The sequence below is a fragment of the Ambystoma mexicanum genome, chromosome 7p, assembly GCF_040938575.1.
Source record: "Ambystoma mexicanum isolate Mex_15411 chromosome 7p, UKY_AmexF1_1, whole genome shotgun sequence".
In the NCBI taxonomy this organism is placed as follows: domain Eukaryota; kingdom Metazoa; phylum Chordata; class Amphibia; order Caudata; family Ambystomatidae; genus Ambystoma; species Ambystoma mexicanum.
Window position 1 is genome coordinate 573,469,119 of NC_090939.1, and position 20,673 is coordinate 573,489,791.

Sequence of the window (20,673 nt, forward strand, 5' to 3'; positions counted from 1 at the left end):
GAAGCATGGTTACACTGCAATCTGCATGTGGGACTTTTATAAGAAAATCGTAATTATTTAACGATAAATGATATTTGACCAGGTATCGGGAGAAGGAAAATTCCCAGTGCTTTGAGCCGTATTTGGGATAATTAAAAGTTTTAAGAATGCGTATGTTCATAATGCAGAACAGGAGATTTAAATATATGTTAGCAGTCACATATGATGCAAATTAACTTTAAAACAATGCATTGAAAGAAACAGCATGCACTATGTTCAAAGATGGCGCTCTTTATGTAAGATACTGGGAGAGGTGAGATATACGGATCAATGAAATGGACAAGGGACAATTGTAGAGATATATGTATGGTCTCCGCACAGGAGTGGCGTTAACTCTGATGAAGCCCAGGTGGGTGAAACGCATTAGTATGTGATGTACATTTTTCCTTTTTTTCCACTTGGAGTCTAAAGAATATGATTTTTGGACAATACCTAATGGACTGAGCAAACCTTCATCCGAGTGTGTCGCCGATTCCCTGCATCAACTTTGTATATAGATATATACATTTAATTTGCATGTGGACAAGATAAATAAGGACCAGGTTTTCTGCTGCCCCGACCACTGTGCTGCCTTTGTTAGTCTAAAAATTGTTTTAAAAAATCTTTTGCCGTGCTGTGCGCTCGATTTTACCATATTGCACCTCGCTTCCTAAATCGGCCCATAGACCTGCAGCCACGCCTCTTCCCCAGCCTGCCTGCCCTGATTGGCAGTCTGATTTCACCTTGCTACAGCAAGAGTGCAGGGCTGCGACCTCACCTTGTCCACACGCAAATTAAATTGGCCAAGTCAGTAAGGACCTGTTTTTCTGCTGCCCCGACCCCTGTGCCCCTTCAGTTGGCTAAAAATAGTTTCAAATAGCTTTTGGCGCTCCGTGTGCTCAATGTCACCATATTGTGCCTCGCTTCCGGAATCTGCCCAAAGACGGGCCACCCCTCCACTCCCCCCCCACCCCGATTGTCCAAAGAGACGCATTTAAGCACATCCACACAGGGCATCCTCCTGCCCGAGCGGCCCGTCGGCTAAGGACCCCAAAGCAAAGGGCAGCTGTCATGATGCCTACCTCCAAGGAGCCAGGTACGACCCAGCAACCCCAGAGGCAGGCATCATTCCCCCCAGGGACGTGCCAGCGGGCCCAAGCCGGGGCCCTTTGGACACAGTCCTGGCGCCTTAGGCGCCAGACTCATGTTGGACCCCTGTCCTGGCGCCTTAGGCGCCAGGCTCATAAAGCTAGACATGTGTTCAAGTGTTTTAATGTGCACTTACCTGATGCAGACCATGCTGCTACATCCAGGCCCTCTTGAGGCCTGAATGGAACTACTTTACCTGTGGGGCAACTTTCCACCTGGGTGTGGTTGGGGAAGGATACATAGCTGATCGGTGGAAGGATACATTCCTGGAACTTCTTCCAAAGCTATTTAAACCATGCCCGATCAGCAACTCACGCTTCGCGTTGTTCTGCTCCTCGCAGCTGGACGCTCACCGTGTCAGCTCCTGCATCTGGACTTCAGCCCTCCTGTCAGCATCCTGGGTCACCTGCTAAGAGAGAATTGGAGAGAAAGAAGACCTTACCTGCTAAAGCTGCATCACGAAGACATCACACCGACGATCCTGAAAGGGAAGACAACATTTTTAAAAGCATTTCGCTTCGATCGCTGCAGCGCTGCATTTCACTCACCTTTCCTGGGCACCTCCATCTTCAGCAGCGATCATCCGGATCCAGAGCCACTTCCCAGAGCCTAGAGAGAAAAAGACAAGAACACAAGGTGAGAGAAGGAAGGGAATAGGAAAAGCTCAGTTTCCTTCTAAGTCTTACCTGTTGGGTCATTCCCATTTCATTTCGGGTCCTGCCGCTTCCTGGCATTCCGGACCCCGGCCCCTATGGGGAAAAAAGACAGACATTGAATGAGCGAATGTAAAGACATTACCCAACGCTCATCCAGAATTTACCTGTCATTTACTGGAACTGCACGTTTCACTTCGGGTCGGCGCCATATCTCCGGCATTCCGAACCCCGTCCCCTAAGGGGAAAAAGACATAAGCGTTAGCGCTTGCTGCAATAAGACAATGAACATTATTATTAAGCTTGAACTTTTGAACTTGCTACAGAACTCTTACAGCGCCTTACCTGAATAGTCAAGCTTATTTGAACTCCCATCAAACCTCAATCCAGCGAGGTAACTGGGTTTCAACGCGCCCCTGCATCAGAAGCAGGATGGAGAGCTCATCCTTCCAGACCCTAAGGTGAGACTTCACGGGGAATCGTGGAAGGGTATTGTGGAGGGTTGGAAGGGAGTGGGAGGCTTGAGCATTATTCCGTCAGTAGGTAATACTCCCTTTTCACGCACAGGGGAATATTCCTGGGTTTGAATAACTCCTTTACCTAATTCCGGAGGTACTTCCACATCAATGGGTTTGAATAACCCGGTACAAATCAATCTACCTGGACACATGCCTTTGGCCCCGCCTGAACGTTTTACGGGGGATCCCAAGAAATATGCCGTCTTTATGAACCAATGTCGTTTACACTTTCTATGCAGACCCGGGGCCTTTCCTAACGACCAGACCAAGGTAGCCTTTATACTTTCTTACCTCAGTGGCAGTGCTGCCGATTGGTCTATTCCATTGGTAAATCAGGGTGATCCCATTCTCCAGAATTTTCAGGGTTTCCAGGCCAGCATGGAAAGATTGTTTGCTCGACACTCTCAAGGACAGGCCCTTGATAACGAACTGCTTTCCTTACGACAAGGTAATCAGGATCTCCTGTCCTACGTTGCCACCTTTAATAGACTGGTTGTGGAAACTGGATGGCCAGAAAACAAAAGGATCACATTGTTTCATCGAGGCCTGCGCGGAGAGCTTAAGGATGTTCTAGCTCAGATAGTAGATCCACCCCAGGTCTGCGCAGACTACATAGACTTGGTGGTTCAACTTGATCACAGACTTCAAAATAGAAAAGCAGATCGGTTCAAGTACGAAACCCGAGTACCGATCAAAACCCACGCTAACTCCAAGAGTACCGACGTATTCGAACCTATGCAAATCGGCGGTGTTAAAGGACCATTTACGCAGAAGGAACGAGAGAGAAGGCGGCAAATGCAACTTTGTCTGTATTGCGGGACTTACGGTCATCTTCTTCAAAATTGTCCGGTTAAACCACCTAAGAAGGTGGTTGGAGCCACTGATAACGATTTATTGACACCTGATTCGGGAAACGACCTAGCCCGACAAGCGTAGGGGTCCGCTTGCCGAGCTTGAAAACAAACTCTTTGACCTCGCATTTTGTCATGCCAATGGTGCTCGTGGACCCAAAACAGCCTCAGCAGTTGCATGCTATAAAAGCATACATCAACAGTGGAGTTATTGGAAATTACATAGACCGTGAATTGGCTTTCAGGATTAAGCTCCCTCTCCGCCCGAAAGTAACCCAAGATGTCATTACTACAGTAGATGGAACCGAAATAGCCTCAGGGCCTGTAACGCATTCCACTGTTGAAATGACACTGGTGGGTCAGGATGGACATCGGGAAGCAATCGTGTTTGATGTGATCAAGGCCCCACAATTTCAAGTAATTCTTGGAATTCCTTGGTTAGAAACACATAATCCCAGAATTGACTGGCGAGCAAAGAAGATAAGTTTTCCTGATTGTGAACCAACTTGTTATCCAAGAAATCCAGTTATGGGTCTAGCCTCAGTAACTTCCACCCCTGTACAGCTACCGTCAGAATACCAAGAATTCCAAGACGTTTTTCAGAAGGAACAGGCTAACACGTTACCTCCCCATCGGTCTTATGATTGCCAAATCGATCTGGTACCCAATGCTCAACTACCTTGTAGTAGGATTTATGCTCTTACGGAACCTGAGAACCTGCATTTGCGTCAGTATTTAGATCAGTACCTAGCCAATGGTTTTATTTGCCCGTCCAAGTCTCCCGTCTCCTCAGCTCTGTTCTTCGTGCCGAAAAAAGAGGGCGACCTTAGAACATGTATAGACTATCGCGCCCTAAATCAAATAACGATTAAGAATAGTTATCCTCTGCCCCTGATCCCTGAGCTTATCGACCAGGTGAAAGACGCTTGTGTGTACACTAAGTTAGATCTCCGAGGAGCTTATCACCTGGTGCATATAAAAGAAGGCGACGAATGGAAGACTGCATTCGGCACCAAATTTGGGCTCTTCGAATATCAGGTGATGCCCTTCGGTTTGTGCAATGCACCTGCCGCCTTTCAGTACTTTATGAATGATGTTCTTCGGGAACTTATCGATGTCTGTGTCATTGTTTATATAGACGACATCCTGGTGTACTCTTCTTCAGAATCCGATCACAGAAAACATGTTAGGGCAGTTCTTGAGAAATTGCGCCAGCACAGACTATTTGCAAAGCTAGAAAAATGCGTTTTTCATACCACAGAAGTTGAGTTTCTCGGATTCATCTTGACACCTCAAGGAGTCCGAATGGACACGCGAAAGGTGGACGCCATCCTCAAATGGCCATCTCCTAGCTCGGTAAAGGGAGTTCAGAGCATGCTCGGCTTCGCCAATTTCTATCGAAGATTCATCCCGGAATTTTCCCGAACAGTCCAACCCATCACAGCTCTCCTAAAGAAAAACAAACGCTTTGAATGGACTCTTGAGGCCGAACAAGCCTTTCAGGACCTGAAAACCAAATTCACCTCTGCACCTATATTGAAGCACCCGCACCCAGATCTCCCTTACATTGTGGAAACCGACGCATCCAGTTCGGCCATGGGAGCTGTCCTGTCGCAAAGAGACCCAGAAACTAACCAACTACACCCTGTGGCCTTTTGGTCCAGGAAATGTTCTCCTCCTGAAATCAACTACGCAATTACCGACAAAGAGTTACTGGCTATTAAATCTGCTTTCAAGGCTTGGCGTCACTACCTTCTCGGGGCAAGACACACCATCACCGTAATTACGGACCACAGAAATTTACAGTATTTAAAGACGGCCAAAGCTCAATCTTCACGACAACTCCGATGGGCTCTATTCTTTGCGGAATTTGATTTTGTAATTACCTATCGCCCTGGCTGCAAGAATGGTAAAGCGGACGCCTTATCCCGGATTGGCATGGAAGAACCCAATTCGAGTTTAGAACCTGTGCCAATCATCCCTGAACAAAGAATCTTAGGCCTAACTTCATTGCAAACTATTGAGGACATCCAAACGCAAGTAAAACAACTTCTAGACTCTTCAGCCTTACTGGAATGGAGTCAAAAGGGTCCTCATTACACCGTTAAGGATGATTTACCCTACTTCCAGGAGCGGTTGTTTCTGCCAAGTAAAGAATTGCAAGAACTTGTTATTGCTCATCATCATGAATCATTAATGGAAGGACACCCTGGTATCGCTAAAACGGAGGAGAAAATCAAACGCCACTTCTGGTGGCCTTCTTGGAGAAAAGACAAAGTCTTTTGTATTGTCTTGCGGAATTTGCGCCCAAAACAAGGGTCAAAAGAAAAGGCCAGCCGGCCTACTTCAACCCTTGGATATTCCACCGGCACCATGGCACACCTTGTCAATGGACTTTATAACTGACCTGCCTCCTTGTGCTGGTTACAACACTATCCTTGTGATTGTGGATCTATTCTCCAAAATGGCCCACTTTATCCCTTTAAAAGGTTTGCCTTCAGCTTCCACCTTGGCCAAGGAATTTCTGGAGAATATAGTTTGCATACATGGTTTCCCTTCCATATTAGTCTCGGATCGTGGAAGTCAATTTATCTCCCATTTTTGGAAGAAGTGTTGCCAACTAGCACAAATAGATGTGCGGTTATCCACCAGCCACCACCCCCAGACCGACGGACAAACCGAGAGAACCAATCAGACTCTCGAGCAATATCTTCGGTGCATGTTACACCAATCCGAGTTAAATTGGAAAGACATCCTTTGGATCGCAGAATATGCATACAACAATTCAGTGCATTCTGGAACCGGACAAACTCCTTTTTATACTTTGTATGGTCACCATCCTCGGACCTCTGATCTAGATCCACCTCTGACCCTGGAAATGCCCGCAGTAAATCATCTGCATTCCACAATAACCCGAGCCTTCAAAGAAGCTGCAACTCATTTACAGCAAGCCAAGAAAAAGTATAAAGAAAACGCTGATTTGCACCGAAGTAAAACTCCTCCTTACCAAGTAGGAGACCAGGTATGGCTAGCAACGAAACATTTACCCCTCAAGGGCCCGCGAAACTTCAATCCCAGATTCATAGGACCTTATCCCATCAAGGCTATAATCAATCCTGTGGCCTTTAAACTGGATTTACCGTCTAACATGCGTATTCATCCAGTTTTTCATGTATCACTTTTGAAGCCAGTACAACCAGAGACCCGACTGTCCAAGCCTCCAGACCCAGTTCAAATTGAAGGGGAATTAGAATTCGAAGTTAAAGACATTTTAGACTCCAAGGTGTTAAAGTCAAAACTCTTCTATCTTGTTGACTGGAAGGGATATGGACCTCAGGAGAGATCGTGGGAGCCTAGTAACCATGTTCACGCACCTCGATTAATACAAAGGTTCCACCAGAGATTTCCGAACAAGCCAAAACCCCCGGAGGGAACAACCTTTGAGAGGGGCCTTGAGGGGGGGTACTGTCATGATGCCTACCTCCAAGGAGCCAGGTCCGACCCAGCAACCCCAGAGGCAGGCATCATTCCCCCCAGGGAAGTGCCAGCGGGCCCAAGCTGGGGCCCTTTGGACACAGTCCTGGCGCCTTAGGCGCCAGGCTCATGTTGGACCCCTGTCCTGGCGCCTTAGGCGCCAGGCTCATAAAGCTAGACATGTGTTCAAGTGTTTTAATGTGCACTTACCTGATGCAGACCATGCTGCTACTGTCATGATCTCTGCTTCCAAAAGGTCAGGGTTTTCCCAACTCCCTTGGAAGCAGATCCATAACCCAGGTTCCGAGTGCCAACCAGTCCCAATTGGGACCTTTTGGACCCAGTCCTGGCGCCAGTGGCACCAGGCTCATAAATATGCCCAGTCCCAGCGCTGGAAGCGCCGGGCTCATAATGCTTGGGTGGACTTACCTGCAGCAGACCATGCTGCTTACTTGCCTGCCAGTTGAGCCTCTGATCCTCTTCTGTTTGGAACTACTTTTCCTGTTGGGTGGGGCAGGAGCCACTCCCTAGGTTCAGAACACTGGAACTCTTCTGGAAAGCAGGAACTCTTTTCTTACCTAGGCGTGGCTGTGGAAGGAGACACCTAAGCACTACAGGAGGCTATTTAAACCACACCCGATGGATGAATCTTGCTTTGCGTTATTCTGCATCCTCTGCAGCAGAACGCTCATCGTGTCTTCTGCATCTGATCCTGGGCCTAAGGAAAAAGGCTTACCATCCTGAATCCAGTCTTCAGCAACACCTATAAAGACAAGAAAGAACAGGTTAGCATTACGGTCTTCAGTGACAGCTCTTCACTTACCTGGTCCATCGGCTGTCACCAACGCCTCGCGCTGCATTCCGACATCTGAAGGACAAAGGCTTACCTACTCTTCGTGCGCTCCGGAGGTCTTCACACTGCATTCCGGCATCTGAAAGACAAAACAAGGTGCGTTTAAAGACATTGGGGAACTTTAATACTCACGTGCCATTACTCCTTTCCACATCTAACCCAGTGGGTATTCCGGCACCCTGCAGCCGCTCCGAACTTATACCTGCAAAATAAAAAGACAGTTAGAGCGCATCGTGAAGCAGGCAACAAGCGCTTACTTACGTGCTTCCAGGCGCTTCTATTCATCACACAGGCTCCATCTTCAACTCACTTCAGCCCGTCATCTACCATCACCGGAACCCTGAAAAACAAGAGACATCATTACTAAAGACTTTAAAGACATTAGAATTACTCGAAACTTACCGTTCGTGCAGTAAACGACGGACAGCAGTCCTCTGAAGTCAAGAGGCCTGCTCCCCTTATCCAGTGAAGAAACTGGTTACAGCACCCTGCCGCGAGGCAGATGGAGAGCACGGCGTTCACTTACCTAAGGTGAGAGCGTTAACCTTCGGGGTTCTACAGGAGAAGAGAAAGGGAAGAAGAGAGAGACATTCAATAACCCAGTTCATTAATCCCATATTTTCTATCTGCAGACATCTTACCCTTCAAGTCAGACATACAGTGCACAGAGGTCCAGCCCAAAGAGCCAGCCGTGTGTTACACATCACCTTTGAAGATACGGTATACGCCCAGTCAAGACCGGCGCCTCTACGGGAATCAGGTGAGCGTTACAGCTACATCCAGGCCCTCTTGAGGCCTGAATGGAACTACTTTACCTGTGGGGCTACTTTCCACCTGGGTGTGGTCGGGGAAGGATACATACCTGATCGGTGGAAGGATACATTCCTGGAACTTCTTCCAAAGCTATTTAAACCACGCCCGATCAGCAACTCACGCTTCGCGTTGTTCTGCTCCTCGCAGCTGGATGCTCACCGTGTCAGCTCCTGCATCTGGACTTCAGCCACGCCTGTCAGCATCCTGGGTCACCTGCTAAGAGAGAATTGGAGAGAAAGAAGACCTTACCTGCTAAAGCTGCATCACGGAGACATCACACCGACGATCCTGAAAGGGAAGACATTTTTAAAAGCATTTCGCTTCGATCGCTGCAGCGCTGCATTTCACTCACCTTTCCTGGGCACCTCCATCTTCAGCAGCGATCATCCGGATCCACAGCCACTTCCCAGAGCCTAGAGAGAAAAAGACAAGAACACAAGGTGAGAGAAGGAAGGGAATAGGAAAAGCTCAGTTTCCTTCTAAGTCTTACCTGTTGGGTCATTCCCATTTCATTTCGGGTCCTGCCGCTTCCTGGCATTCCGGACCCCGGACCCTATGGGGAAAAAAGATAAAGACATTGAATGAGCGAATGTAAAGACATTACCCGAACGCTCATCCAGAACTTACCTGTCATTTACTGGAACTGCACGTTTCACTTCGGGTCGGCGCCATATCTCCGGCATTCCGAACCCCGTCCCCTAAGGGGAAAAAGACATAAGCGTTAGCGCTTGCTGCAATAAGACAATGAACATTATTATTAAGCTTGAACTTTTGAACTTGCTACAGAACTCTTACAGCGCCTTACCTGAATAGTCAAGCTTATTTGAACTCCCATCAAACCTCAATCGAGTGAAGTAACTGGGTTTCAACGCGCCCCTGCATCAGAAGCAGGATGGAGAGCTCATCCTTCCAGACCCTAAGGTGAGACTTCACGGGGAATCGTGGAAGGGTATCGTGGAGGGTTGAGTGGGAGGCTTGAGCATTATTCCGTCAGTAGGTAATACTCCCTTTTCACGCACAGGGGAATATTCCTGCAAGCCAGAGAAGCCAGAGTAGAGGGGCCCTACCTGTCCATCTTCAGAGTCCTGCGCTTCACCATTGAAGAAGCATCAGCACTCGAAGCCAGACCTGCGCCTCAGTGGGAATCAGGTGAGCGTGACAGCAGCTCCTGAGGAAGCAGCTCCAGTCTGTGTTTGCGCATGTTCGCCTGTGAAGCCTGCCACCATCAACCAGCAGCAACTGATAATACAAGTGTGGTCTGGGTGAGGAGTACAGCAATTACTGTATTCCAGTAAAGCCCTTACCACTCTTATTTACTTACATAACATAGCACCACCCATATTAGACAGTTAGCAATTCGTTTTCGTTCACTGATGTGTCCCAAATCTAGGTATTTCAGTATGTACTGTTGAATCTCACATTTAGGTGTTTTCTCCCACTGCCCAGGTAACCCAAATATTGGCATTTCTCCATGTATTGTTTAATCTTAAATTTAGGTCATTTTCTCCCTCTGTGCACATATCTCAAATTTAGGCATTTCCCCATGTATTGTTGAGTCTCAGATGCAGATGTTTTGTTCCAATGCTCAAGTATCCCAAATGTAGGTGTTTCTCCATGTACTGTTGAAACTCTGAGCGGGAGCCCCAACAGCAAAGCACATCAATAGCAGGAATGTACATATAATACACCACTCCAATGGCCACAGGCCTGGCTATCCAGACACATCAGCATACAGCAAGGACTACGACAAAATGTGGTTGTGCTGTGCACACAAACACCCTGCATACTTAAATTATGTTTCAACAGCTCTGACAACAGAATGCAGCGCAGATCTACAATAAATTCAGGCACGCTCAACACAGCGAGTTTCTAGCACCAACACCACCCCTACTCCTCTCAGCACCCATCCACATGTCTGAACGCATGGGTTTCTTCTCTACCAGAGCCTGGCCAGCCCTGCTAAGCCTTTTTTGGCCAAATGCACACGCATCATAATCATGTTCCATGACCTCCAACACTCTGGACTTCGGTCAGCCTAGGGCGTTCCCACTAAGTGCATTGAAACTATAATAATGGTAAAATTGAAGCTATATAAATTACAAGTATAATACAATATGCGCAAAAGTACACATCCCCGTATTTTAGTGTGCTTCCTATTCGTGTGGCACTAGCAGTTTACCATTTTTTTATGTACATAAAAACCTGAGGGTATATATTTCATTGTCAGGATCTTAACATTGGAGGCAGGCGCAGAACTATAAAGGTTCACTGCATTTTCTCGTAGTCTTCATGAAAAAGACTATTTTGGGCACACGCTATTTTCTTGGAAAGTTAACAAAGAAAACATGTTATGTTATTGAGCATTTGTATAGCACCTTTTACTGTTGGTATGATCTCAAAACACTGTGGGTTGAACGCCCTCGGGGACCGTAGTCCAGGTCAGTGGAGAATGTAATTAGTGTGTGTGTACACTCACCATGTGGGCAACTAGTCCGGCAGAAGTCGCAAGCTGCATTTCAATGTTAGTGGAGGTGTGAGTGTTGTATGAGACCAAGCAATATGTGCGCAGCTAGTCCGCATTCTAGGGAAGTCAGGGTTATGAGATTATGTATGCTGCTATTCTGAATTTTTTTTTGTCGGTATAGTTGCGTTCTAGAGAGTGTTGAGGGTGCATGATTATATCATTATGTGTGCAGCTATGCTGAATTTACTCATGGGCTAGCGGCATTCTATCTGTGTGTTGATGCAGAGTAGAGTCTCAGCATATTGGTTCAAGTGCCTGTGCAGTCGGAGCAGATCTCTGTTCTAGGTTATCTTCCTGTGCCTACTACAGCAGCAATAGCCGAAACACCTAGAATTGAGGCACAGCGGGTAATACGGGAAAAATTCTGGAACTGATGAGACAGCATCACTATGGGAGAATATCCAGAATCAAACTCAGCGCCAGTAAGGAGATACCTAGAGTATGATCCAGCAGCATTAGGGAAGCACCTCTGGGAACTCTCCCGGTTATTGAGGAACTAGCATCATTAGCCAAGCCCAGCCGCATCCTTATCGGCCCAACAATAGTCTAGGTGCTGAGCTGGCAGCTTCTAATCCTTTTCTGTGCCAGGCTATTGCTGGTTATTTGTCATCCCTGAGACTGCTTGGCCAAGCAAATTGCTTATGCTTTGCTTACGAGTATTACTATATCTTTGAGATGCCTACCCAGTGGGCCAAAGCCATGCCCAATCATAGCTATGGACCACAAGTCCCACAAGTCCTGCTTGTGATCCAGGCTTCAGGGCAATTTAATTTCAGACGAGTAGGATTATCGACATTTGATCATAGAGCATACCTAGAGTGGGATGGGAACAAGACCCAGATGCAGCGATAGACCATAGGACCCAAGACATCCGGGCCCAAAAATAATATTTTAGTTAAGGGGGTGAAGGGGTTTGGAGGGGGGTGGAGAGGGTTACAGCAAAGTATTTTTTCCCCAGGGCATTTGAAAAACCAATGCTTAAGTGCATTTAGACTCTGGGTGAGATGTTGAAATCCAGATAGAGTCCTGGTGTGGAGTTGAAATTCATTTAGCCCAAGGCCAGTTGTAGTGATTGTGCTATATGGCCCCCAGTAAGGAGTTCTGGAAGTTACTTCTAGACATATACGGATTGACATCATCTGAGCTGACAGCGAGGTGCATACCAGGTAAGGCTGCTTTTCTGAAGGCCATGCAATCTTGGATATGTCGAATGGGCAGAGGTAACTAGTTCCACATCGTTGGCGCCAAAGTTGAGTAGCCGGAACCGCTGATCCTGGCAGATTTGGAGGCGGGGCTCAATAGGAGGAGGGCTGTGCTAGACCTTAGAGTGCAGTTTGGCACGTAAGGGGTGAGCTTTTCTTGTGGGTATTTAGGGCCAGTTTTGTGCACTGCTCGGTCAGTAAGGCACTTAGTTTTGAATGCAGCCCTTCGTCCAACCAGGAGCCAGTGGAAGGTGCGGAGCGCGGGTGAGATGTTGTCTCTTGGTCCGAGTACAAGGAGTAATCTTGCAGCAGAGTTTTGGACTCTTTGAAGTTTGTACAGTTGGTAGGCTGGTGCGCCCAGGTAAAGGAAGATTGAGTAGTCCAGTCTGGACATTACGATAGTCATGATTGCTGCCAGTCTATTGGGGTAGGTGAGGTACGGGAAGATGCGTTTCAAAAGGTGAAGGTGTAAGTGGCAGGATTTGGATATATTGTTAGTGTGGTATGACAGAGTAAGGTCAGAGTTTATTGTGCATCCTAGGTTTCTGACAGTGGTGGAGGTGGGAGCCGAGGACGGGAGGCCATGGAATCGGTTGTGGGAATAGAGCGGTTTGCTGCAAATCATGAACTCATTTCCAGGGTTCAGGAGGCGATGGTTACTCGTCATCCAGAGGTCTGTCTGTAAGACATGCTGCTAGGTCTGATTGAGGGTTGGCAGACGATTTGTGAATCTTCAGAATGATGTGCGTCATCGGCATAGTTATAGCAAGTGAGGTTGTGGGAGCGGATGAAGACGGGGTCATGTACAGGTTGAAAAGAAGTGGTGAGAGGCAGGTGCCCTGGGTTACTCCAGTGCTCACTGGTCATGCAGCAGAGAAAAGAGAAAAAAAGGGTGGAGATAGGTGATTTGATGTCTGTTAGTGAGGAATGAAGGAATCCAGTTGAGTGCCGAATCTCGGATTCCAAGGGAGTGTAGTCTGTCAAGGAGGATTGTGTGGTTAATGGTGTCAAAAGCTGCCTACCAGTCAAAGAGAAAAAGAGCTGCACACCCTTCTGAGTCAACAGTGACCTTTACGTCGTCCCAGATAGAAATCTGGGTGGTTTCTGTTCCGTGTCAGGGACGAAAACCTGATTGTGCAGGGTCTAAGAGGTTGTTGATTTCCACAAAAGAGTTGAGCTGGGAATACGCTGCTCAGTCGATGAGGTTTTCTAAGAAACAGGTGTTAGAAATGGGCCTTTAGTTAGGTGGTTGGAGAGGGTAGAGGGATGGTTTGTTTAGAAGGAGTTTGACATACAAGGTTTTCAAAGATTCTGTGAAGTTGCTGGATGTAAAGGAGTCATTAAGGATGGACAGCGCCAGTTCTTCTGCACATGTGGAGGAGAAGATTTCTTTGAGGTGTGAGGCAGGACAAGGGTCATGGGGGAAGCTGGAGGGTTTGCTGTCGGATAGTAGTTTGGTGAATTCCTTGCTCGAGATGGGGTTAAAGGAGCAAAATGGAGGGGGTGTCTCAGGGGGCTGGACGGCTGGATCCTGAGGAGTGGAAGGTGGGCTGGCGGTGATGCTCGAGAGTTTGACATTAAGAGGTTCTGTTCGTTCTGTGGCTGTTTTGTGGAAGTGTTCGGAGAGGGAGTTGCTGAGTGTTTGCGAAGTGGTGGTCGGGCAGAGGTGCATGAAGGGTTCAGGAATTCTGTGATGACCCCGTGGAGCGCTTTGCTGCTCCTGCTGCAGCCCAGGATTCTGTTGTAATAGTTTATTTTGGGCTTTTTGGATTTCTGATTTGTAATTTCAATAGTACTGGGCGTACACGGATTTGCTTTGAGGGGTTCTGGATATTTTCCATATGTGTTCAAGGGAGCTGTTTTGAATTTTGAATGTCTTTAGCTGAGGGGTGAACCATTTGGGGATTGGTCCTCCATGAGTGGGAGCGGACATGGAAGGGGTCAGCAGAAGGAGTGAGTCATTGAGCCAGGAAACAAAGAGCTTAATGTGTTCGGATTTAACTGTGGTCGGGAGGGAGTGGAGGGCGCATAGCAGGGCTTCGGCCAGGTCAAGTATTACCTTGACCTTATTCAAGCACATAAATTGTGATTGAGGTAGTGAGTTAGCCTTAAGAGGATGCAGGGATATGGTGATGGAGAAAGGTATAGCTGAATGGTCCCTCCAAATGAGGGTATGGGGAGGAGGTCGAAATGAGGTCGGATGAGCTGAAGATGGCGTCAAGGGTGTGGCCGACTATGAGTGCGTCCTGTAATCTGTGCTGGTTAAGGTTGAGTGCCTCCAGGCTGTCTACTAGGGGAAGGGTCATGGGGTTGTTGGGCACATCAAACCCGATGTTAAAATAATCCCCAAGTAGGGTGAGTGATGGGTGGGTAAGTAATGTGGCTACTATTAAGTTGATTAGGGTGTCGCAAAGAGTCTGGGGGTCTGTAGATTAGTAAGAAGCTGTGGGAGAATGAGAGCAGGAGAGAGTGTTTGATTAGTAGTGAATCGCAGATAGCAGCACAAGGATGCTTTTCAGTGGAGGAGATGCAAATGTGTGATTTATGGAGGAAAGCCACTCCACCTCCTCCATAGGGTCTGTTGTGGGTGATGAGTGAGTAGCCAGATGGGACGGCTTTATGTGCTATTGGTTTAAAGCTGTCTGAGAACCATGTTTCAGTGACGAATACGAGGTCAGGATTGTCAGAAGTTATGAGGTTGTAGTTGCTGTCTATTCTTGGCTACGGAGGGGGAATTGATAAGGAGGCAGGAGAGTTTGTGGGGAGTTCTGGAGAAAGTGCTTCCTTCAGTATCTGAGGCTGGCCACAATGGGGCGGGGAGTCTGGCTGTTGGGACGGAGTCGGTCACTCGGATCGGAGGTGTGATCGGACCGACTGGGCTGGTTGGGGTGATCAATGGAGTGGAGTCGGTCAGAGGATGGGATTCAGTTGAGGGGGCTGTGTGTGAGGGTGGGCGGTCGGGAGTGGGAAGAGGACGCGGGCGGTCGCAGGCCTTCGAACCAAGAAAGGTGTGGGATGGGAGGTTGGTTTGGTGGAGGTTGGCTTGGAGATCGGTGGGTGGGCAGGAGGATCGCAGGCGATCTTTGGTGATTGGCCGGGTGCAGTTCGGGTTTGGTGCTTAGGTGGGTGAATAGGTGTTGTTGATGGAGGTTGGGGGGGGTCTTGTTCAGAGAGGATGGCGAGGTGTAAGGGTAACAGAGGTTGTGACAGAGGGTGTAGGAGAGGAGTGGTAGGTGGGTTGATGCAGGGCTAGAGAGGCATATAGAGATTAAGGTGAGGGGCGGTCCCTGCCTCTGTGTTTGGAGTGTTTCGGTGCTATCGGGGTGTGTGAAAGAGAGGGGGAAGCAGGAAATGGGGTTGAGGCAATGGTGTGGGAGAGGGCAAGTCATAACATACTTGGAGAAGGGAAAGGGGTGGTGTGGGGTGGTCTTGCAGAGGAATTTGAGGGAGTGTGGGGGTTTTGTGCCTGCAGGGTCATGTTACTCATGGCAGGTTTGGGTGGGGCAGGGTAGGCGTGCGTTCGGTCAGATGTGATGGTAGGGGAACTGGTAGTGAGCGGTTGTTGCTTTGTGCCTTGCTTTGGGAGGTTGTGGGATTGAACAGGAGTGATCCAGGCAGACTGTGTGTGGTTGGTGGGTGGAGGAGGTCGCTCGGAAGGCTCTGGAACTCCCCACATAGTAGAGTTGGATGATGTGTAATGTGTGTAGGTCCTTGGGATTCTGGCAGCGAGGGAGATGGATGGCGCAGGGGGACTGGAAGTGGAAGATGGGTTCCTGAAAGTTGGTGCAAGTATTGCAGTGGTAGTGTGAGGGGGTCATAGTTTTTGGAGTGCCAGAGGGTGTGGGAGGTGAGAAGCGGAGCAGTGTGGGGGAGGAGAGTTAGGAAGGTGTAGGTTATCTGGTAAGGTCGGTGGGATGGGTTGTTTGGGGAAGATAAGGGTTGGTGCAGGCGGACTAGTATAAGGCGACGTATTAGGGTGGTTTTTTTTGTTGTGTGCCAGAGAGCTCCTCTTGCCTGGGATTTTGAAGGCGTTTGGTGGGGGGAGGTGGTGGTGGGTTGGTTTGTTGGTGGATGTGTCGTGCAAAGCATTGGATTGACAGGTTGGGGAATGGGGCTGTTCCTGGGGTTCCTGAAAGAGGGTGCTAGTGTTGTGTTGGCTGAGTGGAAAGTTTTTTTTTTGTTGGCATGCCTGCAAGATCCTCTTGATTGAGAGTTAGAGGATTTAGGTTTGTGGTCGTGTGTGAGAAAGTCACTTTGTGCGAGTGTGGGTCAGAGGGATGGTGATTTTGTTGGGGGGGCAAAAGTTCTGATTATTGGTGTCCCCGGCACAGCTTTGTGTTGGCGGACATGCTGGTGTTGGGAGTGTAACTTGGGTGCGTGGCTGGGGTGTAGGAAGAAGGGTCGAGTTTAGATCACAAATAAGGAGGTAATGGGGACTAGAGTTCAAGTACAGTGTAAGTGGGACTGAAACTTATATTGGGAGTATAGTAGTAGAGGGTCAGAGAACTCAAAATCAAATATGGTAGCAGTGGGGAAATGGGGATCATTGAAAGGGCAGGAGGCATTGAGTGGACGTCTCCATTGGTGGTGGTGAGAAAGCAGTCTGGAGAATTGCGTTTGTGTGTTGATTTAAGGGAATCGAATAAGTGCGTACCGATAGCTAGTGTGGTGATGTAATTAGATGCAGCTTGAGGTGGGCATGCTTCATCCAGGAAGTTTGCAGGTTATGTTTTGGCATAGAGTTGGACGAGTGTGTTGGTGTCAATGGGGTGGAAGGTATCCCATGTGTTGAATGTTTGGGACTGGAGGGGGGTGGGAGGGCTGTTTTATATTTGTTGTGGCAGCGTCTGAGGGGTATCTTGGTTGAGGGGGAGGGGTTCTTTTGCCAGGCTCTTTCTAGGCATCTGGCTTTCTGCTTGATAGAGAGGAGGGAACTGTTGAACCATGGTTTGTGGCGGTTGTTGTGGGGTTTTTGTAATTTGAAGGGTGCATTTTTGTAGAGTGCCTGTGTGATAATGGAGTTCAATTGGAGTAGGATGGACGGGTGTGCGTGAGGGGAGCGGTGGTAATGGAGTAGGATGGACGGGTGTGCGTGTAGGGATCGGAGGTAGTATGAGTGGTGCTAAGGCTATGTCTGTAATGTGCTGGGTTTGTCTGGCTGGGGGCAAGAGGTGTGTTACAGGTGGTGGGATTGTGTGTGGTAGTTTGAGCATGAAGGGGATAGCAAAGTTGTCAGATCACGATACCCAGATTCAATTATCCACAGACACATTTTTGCTTGCAATCAAAAGGTCCAGGAGGTTGCCAGCAATGTGTGTGGGATATGTGATGAGTTGTTTGAGATCCTAAGGGGCGAGTCGAGAGACGACAGTCTTTAGTATGGGATTGGTGCCTGGAAGGGAACTACCGGTGTTGAAGTCACCATGTTAGATCGTGTTGCAGGGGGAGTTGTGGTTGTTATTAGTGAAGTCCGTCCCGTCAGTTTGGAAGTTGGGATTGTGTGAAGGAGGGCGATAAATGAGGTGGTGTAGGTGTAATGAAGGGGTGTAAGTGAGAGAGTGCGTCAAAGGATGTGTGTGGGATTACTAAGTGCGAGTGTCTTTATATATGATGACGATAGGCGGTCTCTGTGATGGATGAGATAGTCGGGGCTAATAGCATGTCAGGGATAATAGGTGTGTGGTGGGGTTTGAGCCATGTTTCGGTAAGGAAGAGTATATCTGGGGAGTGTGTGTTAATAGGTTCATTAATTTCAAGTGTGTAAGAAGGTGCTAAATGGAAGTTGAGAAGAATGAAGGTGTATGTAATTAGTTGTTTTAATGGAGTGTTGTGTTGGAGTTTAATTTGAAAGTTGCTTGTTACAAATATAAGTATATCAAAATAAAAGTATAAGTTAAGCAATACTGAAAACTAAGAATTATTGCACTCACCTTGAGTTCGCAAAGTACCAAAATCCAGCATTTCTGTCGATGAATAGATTCCAGGAGCTTCATGAAAAAAAAAATATATTGACAGTCACTGAATGCAACTACAATAGTGATATAGTCAATGCTTACACAAGACTTCTACAGACCTGTTGTGACTTCCACCTCAACCGGTAATATTATGAACTCTGTGCTGTCTGTGGCATTTGTTTTTATCCTAATAAAGGCTGTATGATTGTCTGCTTCTCGCGAGGAAAAGCTGGCCCGCATCACACCTTTCGTCTCATAAGGTGGTATTTCCTGTTGCAAGAAAATGGTTAAAGTTAAATATTTTCTAAAACAGTTCAGATGTTGCATTTTGTTGCCACAGAAAAAGTGAAACAAGAGTTAAAGATGTCATTACAAAAACAGAAAACACCAAAGTTAAACGGCATCAATCAACACTCAGAATATTATTGATGCAGTTCAATGTATAATACTGTATATGTAACAATTATAATTCATTGCCTCTGAATGATGCAGGCAATTAGAATTGCAGAATGGACACGGGTGCATATACCGTATGGGTAAATTACAATGAAATACTTCAAGAATATTCTTCGAACTGCAATACATTTGACTTTTTTATTTGCAATAAATGTTGCTTTCATTGAAACTGCAGTGGCTGCATTCTATTGCAAAGTCGCATCAGCGAGGGATTGGCAAAGTAAAATGTTCCTTTCTGCATTCACCAGGCAAACGTTGGCGGTTCCATTCTGCTAGCAGGAGTCGCGAACATTGAACATAGGAGTTTTATAACCTCTCCAGCAGCCTTTTTTAAAATAGTTTTTCTGTCACTCGTGATAAACATAGAATGCCATGTGCGACATCGTATGCATACACGTGTATACTACGCAGGGATAGTATAACTCAGTGGCAACGCGCTCATCTTGAAAGCAAGACGACGCAGAGCAACAAAGGTTCCAATCCCAGGGCCGCGCTTAGAAACCTCCTTGGTGTTAAATGCGTTATAAATAACCAATTCTACAATTATAATTATGCCTTGGGTAACACTGATCGGTACATTCCAATTAGGCCAGAGTACGGCAGCAGAGTGTGGCAGACTGCGCATTGGGACTGCTGAGAAACGCTTTTCCAGTCTTTCTACCTGGTTCATTGCTGGAGGTGGACCTAGTAACCAGTGCTTAAAAACACCGGAAAGCCGCGGAGTGCGGCAGCAGAGTGCGGCATACTGCGCAGACCGAGCGAGACAGCGCGACATGCAGCGTGAAGAGGTCAATGACAATGGTGGGGAATTGAACATAAGACAGATAACAGCTGCGTCTCTCCGTGCAGGCATGGATCTAGAGCACGGGAAGACAGCCTCCATAGAGGACACCAGGCTGGATCCCCGCATGGAGTCCAACTTGACGGGTCTGGCCAAAGGTAAGAAGTCGATTGCCCTCGTGCAGCCAGTTCCCCCACCTTCGATGTCTTCATTGTCTTCCTCGTATAGATCCCCTGACACTTTTCAAAAATCCCCAACCCAAAACACATAACCACAAAAGCGAGTATTAAGATTGCTAAAGGACCCTGTGCAAACTAAATTAAAGTGGATATCTAATAAACGATCTGTGAGACCGTCGGACCCTAAACCCCCCATCCTGGCTTTACCCTCCAAGCCCACTACATTTGCTCGTGTGGAGACGTTAGAGATGGCGGAAGAGGAAGAGTGCGGACCCGAGCTATGTAGCTAAAAAATAAAGATGAGTGAAATTAACTCCACATACACAAGGACATCTAAATATCAGTACAAAAACCCCCACGTACCTTGGAACTGAGACCGTGAGGACGATGTGTGCAGAAACGAGGGAGCCACCGGGACATCTGGACGCCACCAAGCCCGACCCTCTGCCGGCCCGCAGGTCTCTGATCATCGCCGCTGCCACGGAGGACGGCGAGGGACCCTGCCCTTCGGGTGGGGGGGGCTGTGGCGGAGGGGGAGGAGATGGGATGAGCTTGGGTGAAAAGAGACTGGATCGAAAGAGTAATGAGTAACGAGGGGGAGTCAGGGGAGGCGAGGCTCGAATGTTATAAATTGCAAGACCCAATGTGTGCAGAGAAATCTCCACAGGGGAAGAGCCCAAGGAGTCCACTAGAAAGCGGCCTATTAGGCCACGGGCCAAGTAACACAGCCTACCCGAACAGAGAGGAAGCGGGTAATAGTGGAAATGAACACAATGGCGCCCCAAGACTGTGCATCCCACATTAGAGAATCATCATTGATTACGGAAGAACAGATGATTTGCCCTCATTAGAAAAAAGTTTAAATGTAAATGAAACAGACGGAAATGCAAATTCGGCCCTTTATGACCATCTCACAGAACTTTTTGAATTTAAGTCCAACGCAGATACAGGAGAATTGGATACAACATCATTAAAATTAAGCAGAGAGGCGAAAGTGGATTTTGATGATAAAATTAGTACCTATGACTCCACTAGCTGCTCTGATGATCGCATTGAGCAGGAACTTGATCATTTGCAACACACACACAATAAAATGGCCGATTTGAAGATCAAAAAGGGCTTCGTGGGAAAACCAGGCAAGAAAGTAAAAAAATCTTACCCGGGTAAAACGCTTAAAGCGGGAACTGTGAACATCAAAAGCAAACAAAGAAACGCTTATAAAATAACTCTTTTAAAGCTGTCAAAAAC

General features: G+C 47.5%; 1 protein-coding gene across 1 annotated transcript in view; it reads right to left on the reverse strand.

Moving 5' to 3' along the window:
- TMEM131 (transmembrane protein 131) overlaps positions 1-20,673 on the reverse strand; it is a 2,512,175-nt gene that overhangs the window by 1,593,101 nt on the left and 898,401 nt on the right. The window contains exons 9-10 of the mRNA XM_069636582.1: positions 18,129-18,279; positions 17,986-18,042 (exon numbers count right to left, since the gene is read on the reverse strand). Of these exons, the coding sequence (XP_069492683.1) occupies positions 17,986-18,042; positions 18,129-18,279 (208 nt within the window). The remainder of the gene's footprint in view (positions 1-17,985; positions 18,043-18,128; positions 18,280-20,673) is intronic.